We start from the raw sequence: 6520 nt of genomic DNA on the forward strand, positions 1-6520 counted from the left end.
GGCAAGCGAGGTGAGAGGGAAACAGACAGGGTAGGCCTACAACTTTATTTAATTCATGCAGGTGTTCGTTCTTTATTTATTTAACAACACACCAGTCAGTTGGGCTTGCAAGTTGCGTGTGCGTGCGTGTGCATCTGTGTGTGTGTGTGTGTGTATGAGAGAGGGGGGTGAGGCGGGCAGCAAGGCACGGGAGATTTTACCCCCCCCCTGTAACCATGGTTTCCGCAGGTCGTATTGCATGTGTTGCAAAAACGAGGGTGAGGCTTGATTTCATAGGGCGTGCCAGATAGATTTCAGCCGTCACATTTATTAACGTCAGAACGAAATTAAGGAAGGATCAGCTGGGGTAGGTGCCTACGTCCCCAGCCAGTGTAAAATACCCGCTAACCTGAGACCCCTCGTGGCTTATTGCTTAAATCTATCCTACCTCCTCCTCTCCTTGTATCCTACCTCCTCCTCTGTCTCCTCTCCTTCTTCTTCAGCCTCTCGATGTCCATCTTGGCTCGGCGTATCACGTCCGTCATCTCCGCCTCCATGGACCCCCGGGGGGAGGAGTCAGAGAGGAGGGGGGAGGAGCCATGCAGGGCGTGGCCGCCGCCGCCAGGGGCGGGGCTAAGAGCCGCCGTCACGGCCGCGGCGGTGGCGGAAACCGAGGAGGTGAACGGGGAGCGAGAGGAGAGCCGGGACAGCTGGCGACGCAGAGACTCGTTCATGGCTTCGCTCTCCAGGAGCTTCGACCTGGAGGAGGAGGAGATGAATGATGGTTAGACAGTGACCAAATTTAGGTTTTAGTTTTAGTCATAGGCGAGGGCGAGGCTTGATTTCATAGGGCGTGCCGGATAGATTTCAGCCGTCACATTTATTAACGTCAGAACGAAATGAAGGAAGGATCAGAAGGAAGGAGTGTACTGTTCAGTATTGTAAATAAAGGATTAAAAAAAGGAAACACTCGCCTCAGTTCCTCCACCTCGCGGATGTAGTTCTGGATCAGAGCTCCGATCTCCTCGTTGCCTTCACCTGGTGGGGTCAAAGGGCAAATGTCAAAGACAGACAGACAGACAGACAGACACGGAGAGAAAGACATGGATGCTCCGATTGGTGTAGAGGATAGAACACTCTATACAGCACATTGATTGGTAAAAAAAATATCATTCATTAGAATTATTTGGAACCCTGGTCTTGGAATGACCTACAGTCCAGACTCAAACTGGCTGCTGTGATTCCCCTAGTGAGCTTTAAATGGATTGCCATCATGGGGCACACGTCCCATACACTGCTCCTGCTTTGACGTATAGCAACTGTCTGCTTGCTTTTTAGTCTACTAGCAATTTCCGTTGCTTAGTTTTTATTTATTAGTCCTTATTGGTCGCGTTCCTGTTCTCCCTTTAAGCTTCCTCGGTAGTGGGTTCTGTATTTATGTGCATTATGTTTATGTTTATGTTTATTGAAGGATCCCCATTAGAGACACATGACTGAGCCTCTAGTCTTCCTGGAGTCCTGAATAAAACAAATACAATACAAATGTACAGCTAAAAATACAATTTAAAATAAAAACAGAAAAAAATAATATATATATATTATTTTTTTTTACAAAGAACACAGATACAAAGTACAAATTCACATTATAAATCAAAAGAACAGATTTACAAATCACAGTTATGTACTAGGCAAATTGGCTAGGTATATCTTGACATTCTTTTTGAAAGTCATTTTGCTATGTATTGTAGAAAATATGTTTTTGGGCAGTGCATTCCAGAGAGTTATTGACCTATATATACCAGTATGTTTCAGACAGTTTGATTTAGGTGTTGTTTGTATTCTTTCATTCATTGTATGTCTGTCCTGTTTTTTGTTGTGTATTTTTTGTTTACTGGCAGAGCTGTGTCACTTATTTTGCCTCTTGTCTTGGCCAGTTCTCACTGTGTACAAGAGACTTCAGTCTCAATGTGAGGACACCACTGTACATACCCGACTTGGCGAGCAGCGCCCCGACCTCGTTGGCCAGCAGGTGCGTGAGGCGGACGTTGAGGCGGTCGATGGTCTCCTGCATGGCCTTCACACGGTGCCGCAGCGTGTCGCTGTCCCTCAGCAGCATGGCGTTCTCCGTGTACAGGTCGCTGTAGCCCTGCTGGCCGTCCTCGCCGCACGCCACGCGCTTCCCCTGCACGCACACACACACATGACTTTTAGGTAAGGTAAGGTAAAGGTAATTTTATTTATAAAGCGCCTTTCAAAACAGTTGTTACAAGGTGCTGTACAATAAAATAAAAGGAATGAAACAAGAACATCTCAATCAAAAAATAAACCAACAATGAAATAGGAAACAGAGCAGCAAAGACGGTACCTAGAAATAGATACGATAGAACAGTACCTAGAAATCACTGGAGCAAAGCCAAAATGTTTGCGGTACAAATGTGTTTTCAGTAGCTTCTTAAAGATGCCAACAGACACAGCGTTTCTCAAGCAGAGCGGTGAATCATTCCACAGCGTGGGTGCAACAAATTTGAAAGCTCGATCTCCTTTGGTTCGCAGCTTAGTGACTTTTGAAGAGCAGCTTAACTGCCACAGAATCCAGCGAGTAATTGCAGTTATAGAGGGGAGGGAGTTTATAAGTCTTTACTTCTTCTCACTCCTTTTCGGATATGCTTATAGATTTCTTTCTTTTTTTTCTTTTTCCTTTTATTTCTTCTTGCTATTTTGTAACTATTTATTTTAATTTATTTTTTTATTTTAATTGTTTCTGTTTTATTGGCATTTTCGAAATAAACATGACAAAAAAAAGAAGAAAAAAAGACCACCCCCGTTAGAGTTAAATTAACTTTGATTTTACAATATAAATTGAGGTCTCAGAGATAGAAATGCCAGACTAATATGCAGGTCAAACTGTTGGATGCTTGAAATTAAACTGATTGAGAATCACAGTCTCTTTTCATTTAGTTTTAGTCACCTGGAATGTTTTAGTGTTTTAGTCTAGTTTTAGTCTTAGTTTTAGTATAATTCTTTACTTTTTAAAAGTAACTTGAACAACACTGGTTAAGGGTAATAGGCCGGATGGCAACCTTGGCAGTTGCCATCTGGGCCACTCTACCTCTGAGCCACCGCCGCCACTTCGTTTTAGTTGATCTACAAGCTCACAACGCGTCGCAACGCAACCAAGTGTAAAATGACTTATACTGGATCTCTTCTCCACTAGGTCCCTTCCTAACATTTTAGTCTAGTTTTTATTTGTTGACGAAATTGTCAGTATATTTAGTCTTAAGTTTTAGTCATCGTGGCTTAGTTTCCATTTAGTTTTCTTCAGTGAAAAAAGGTAGTCGACGAACATTTTCCGTCTTGGTTTCAGTCGACGAAAACAAACACTATACACTGGACTCACCGCCTTGTACTCCATCAGCTCCATCTGCAGGCGGGCGATCTCCGCCCTCAGGGCGCTGATCTGCTGGCTGGTCTTGTCCTGGTTCACCACCACCTTGTTCTTGATGTTTCGGGCGCGGTTGGCGTACTTCAGCGTGCTCAGAGTCTCCATGAAGTCACGGTCGGACGGGCTGACGCAGGCGATCATCACCGTTTGACTGGAGGAGAATTAAAAAACTTCAGTGCCTACACATGTTGCAACCGAAGGTCGCAACATGTGTAGGCACAATGCAAGGAATAAATGCATTCTCCATGTATCCGAAGGAAGTCTGATCCAATCACTTTTAGATTTACTCCAGTTTAATCCTGAGTTTAAGTTTTGTTGTGTTCAAGATCTGATTTTAGGCATGTTTAAGCCTCCAGGAAAATCCACTGTTTTTCATTAAAACGTCTTTGTCCTAAAACTGTCCAGTTTGGATTGTGTTGAAGTCCAGCGCATTTTAGAGCTTCAATGCCGTGAGCCATGAAATGTTGCACAAATCTTGTGGTTGTCTTTTTGGCATTGTTAATATTGTATCTGTGTCGTCCCAGCCTAGTACCTATTGTTTTACCCGTTTCTCCCACATATTGTAAACCACATTTTTCACATGTGATTAAATAAATGCAGTTGCTGGAGAGGAGAGGAGAGGAGAGGAGAGGAGAGGAGAGGAGAGGAGAGGAGAGGTTTATTTAATAGGTTGTAGAATGGGGAGCCTGCTGGCCTAGCGGTCCAGGCACATCATGTCTGGGTGTATTACTGAACCACAAAATCTGCTATGTAAGAACAAAGCTTGCACAGAGCATTGCAGTTCTAGGGAAAACACATTTTGGATCATAAATCACTACATATATTATATTGCTCGCTTGTCCTACCATATCTCAATTACTGTGTAGAAATGTGGGGAAACACCTATAAAAGTAATCTAAGACCACTATGCATCCTGCAAAAAAAAATCTATCAGAATAGTCAACAAGGCAGGATATCTGGATCACACTAATATACTATTTATACAATCACACATCATGAAGTTAATGGACCTTTTGTTGAATACAAGACTGCACTAATTATGTTTAGAGCAAGGAAACATATTTTACCAGGTAATGTACAAAGAATGTTCAGTGATAATTTAAGACGAGAACTTAACTTCAAAGTACACTGTGTTAAATTAAAATCGAAGAGCATGTGCATCTCAGTTTGTGGAGTTCAACTGTGGAACGGACTGAGTAAGGAGGAGCAACTCAGCCCTAACATTAACCACTTTAGGAGGTCATACAAAACGATTATATTTAGGAGGTACTTAGACGAGAAGGGCGGTGTGTGAGTGTGTGTGTGTGCGTGTGCGTGTGCCTGTGTGTGTGTGTGTGTGTGTGTGTGTGTGTGTGTGTGTGTGTGTGTGTGTGTGTGTGTGTGTGTGTGTGTGTGTGTGTGTGTGTGTGTGTGTGTGTGTGTGTGTGTGTGTGTGTACCTGTTGCCTCCCAGAGAGTCCTGCAGAAGGCGGGTGAGTTTGGAGTCTCTGTACGGGACGTGTCCTCCTTTCTTGGCCTGGTCCCCCAGAGCACTGATCACGTTCCCCAGGGCCAGCTACACACACACACACACACACACACACACGCACACACACACACACACAGGCACACACACACACACGCACGCACGCACACAGGCACACACACACACACACAGGCACACGCACACAGGCACGCACACACACACACACACACACACACACACACACACACACACACACACACACACACACACACACACAATACTTGTGAGGACATACACATTGTAAGACCGTGATTTTATGAATGCAATGATTACATTATTTTTGTCATTTATAACCGTTAGCCTAAAAGCAACAATGCCCTTTTCTTTTGCTATTTATTAATAATTAAAAATGTACATTGTCCCTTTTCTGCAATGAAAAAGACTGTGGATGATAATAATAAGGGGTTTAGGCATAAGGGTTTAGAGAGAGATAAGTTCAGGGATAAGGGGTTTAGAGAGAGAGATACGCCGGGACAACGCTCCACACGTCCCAAACTCTTCTCCCTTCTGGCTCCAAAACTGTGGAATGCACTTCCCATTGCAGTCAGAACTGCAGCATCACTCCCAATCTTCCGCCGTAGTCTGAAAACCAGTGGTGGAAAATAACGAAGTACAATTACTTCGTTACTGTACTTAAGTACACATTTTGAGAATTTGTACTTTTATTTACTATTTTTATTTTTCTGTATTTTTACTTTTACTTCGTTACATTTACAAGTAAAAAATCATACTTTTAATCCGCTACATTAAAATTGGACACCTTTCGTTACTCGCTACACATTTCCACGCGAAATATGCGCAATCTCCGCATTTTCCACATAAAGTTTATAAAGTCATCGCCTCACTCATTCGTTCACATTCACGCAGAAGCATGGTGGTGCGGTGCGTTGAAAAAGCTGGACAAGAAGCGCCCGTCTCTCTCTCTCTCTCTCTCTCTCTCTGTCTCTCTCTGGTGCCGTGAATAAATAACAGCGAGCCGCGCTGTGTGTGTGTGTGTGTGTGTGTGCGTGTGTGTGTGTGTGTGTCTGACGTGCGCTGCATCTGCTGGTTATTGCAGTTCTGTTTTCGTCACATTATGTGACGAAAACAGAACTGCAATAACCAGCAGATGCAGCGCATGTGTATGGGACTCACATACACATCTTAACGTCAGGAATGTTACACGACTCACCCATCCATGTTGCAATAATAATCACTGTAGGCCTAGTCTTTACCGTGCATTGCATGTCTGTCGAACGGGATGGTCGTTAAAGTTGATATCGGTTTCAACTTTATCCCCCAATAATGTAATACACATTTACATGCATCTCAATGGGAGACAGTTTGCCCTGCAAAGTGGAGTGGGTGGGGCTTAATTAGTGAAGGGCTAATTATAATGCGTGAATTCACGCAATTATAATGTCTGTTTTGCAAATTGCAATGGCTCTCCCCATTCTCCCCTAAATTACTGTGGACCCCAATCTGAAATATATTTTTGTGTGAGCTTGCTTGCACCCTGAGTTGTTTGTAATGATAATGAGTGGCCAGTTTAGTTTCTAGTGTTTATCCCAACACAAACATATAAATGCCATTGAT

General features: G+C 43.4%; 1 protein-coding gene across 1 annotated transcript in view; it reads right to left on the reverse strand.

Moving 5' to 3' along the window:
- kif21b (kinesin family member 21B) overlaps positions 1 to 6520 on the reverse strand; it is a gene marked incomplete at both ends in the record, with an annotated part of 67289 nt that overhangs the window by 47784 nt on the left and 12985 nt on the right. The window contains 5 exons of the mRNA XM_080778168.1: positions 451 to 738; positions 954 to 1017; positions 1969 to 2161; positions 3377 to 3572; positions 4860 to 4975. Coding sequence (XP_080634294.1) covers positions 451 to 738; positions 954 to 1017; positions 1969 to 2161; positions 3377 to 3572; positions 4860 to 4975 — 857 coding nt within the window. The remainder of the gene's footprint in view (positions 1 to 450; positions 739 to 953; positions 1018 to 1968; positions 2162 to 3376; positions 3573 to 4859; positions 4976 to 6520) is intronic.

This window comes from Protomyctophum bolini (assembly GCF_963924005.1).
Source record: "Protomyctophum bolini genome assembly, chromosome: 2".
In the NCBI taxonomy this organism is placed as follows: Eukaryota; Metazoa; Chordata; class Actinopteri; order Myctophiformes; family Myctophidae; genus Protomyctophum; species Protomyctophum bolini.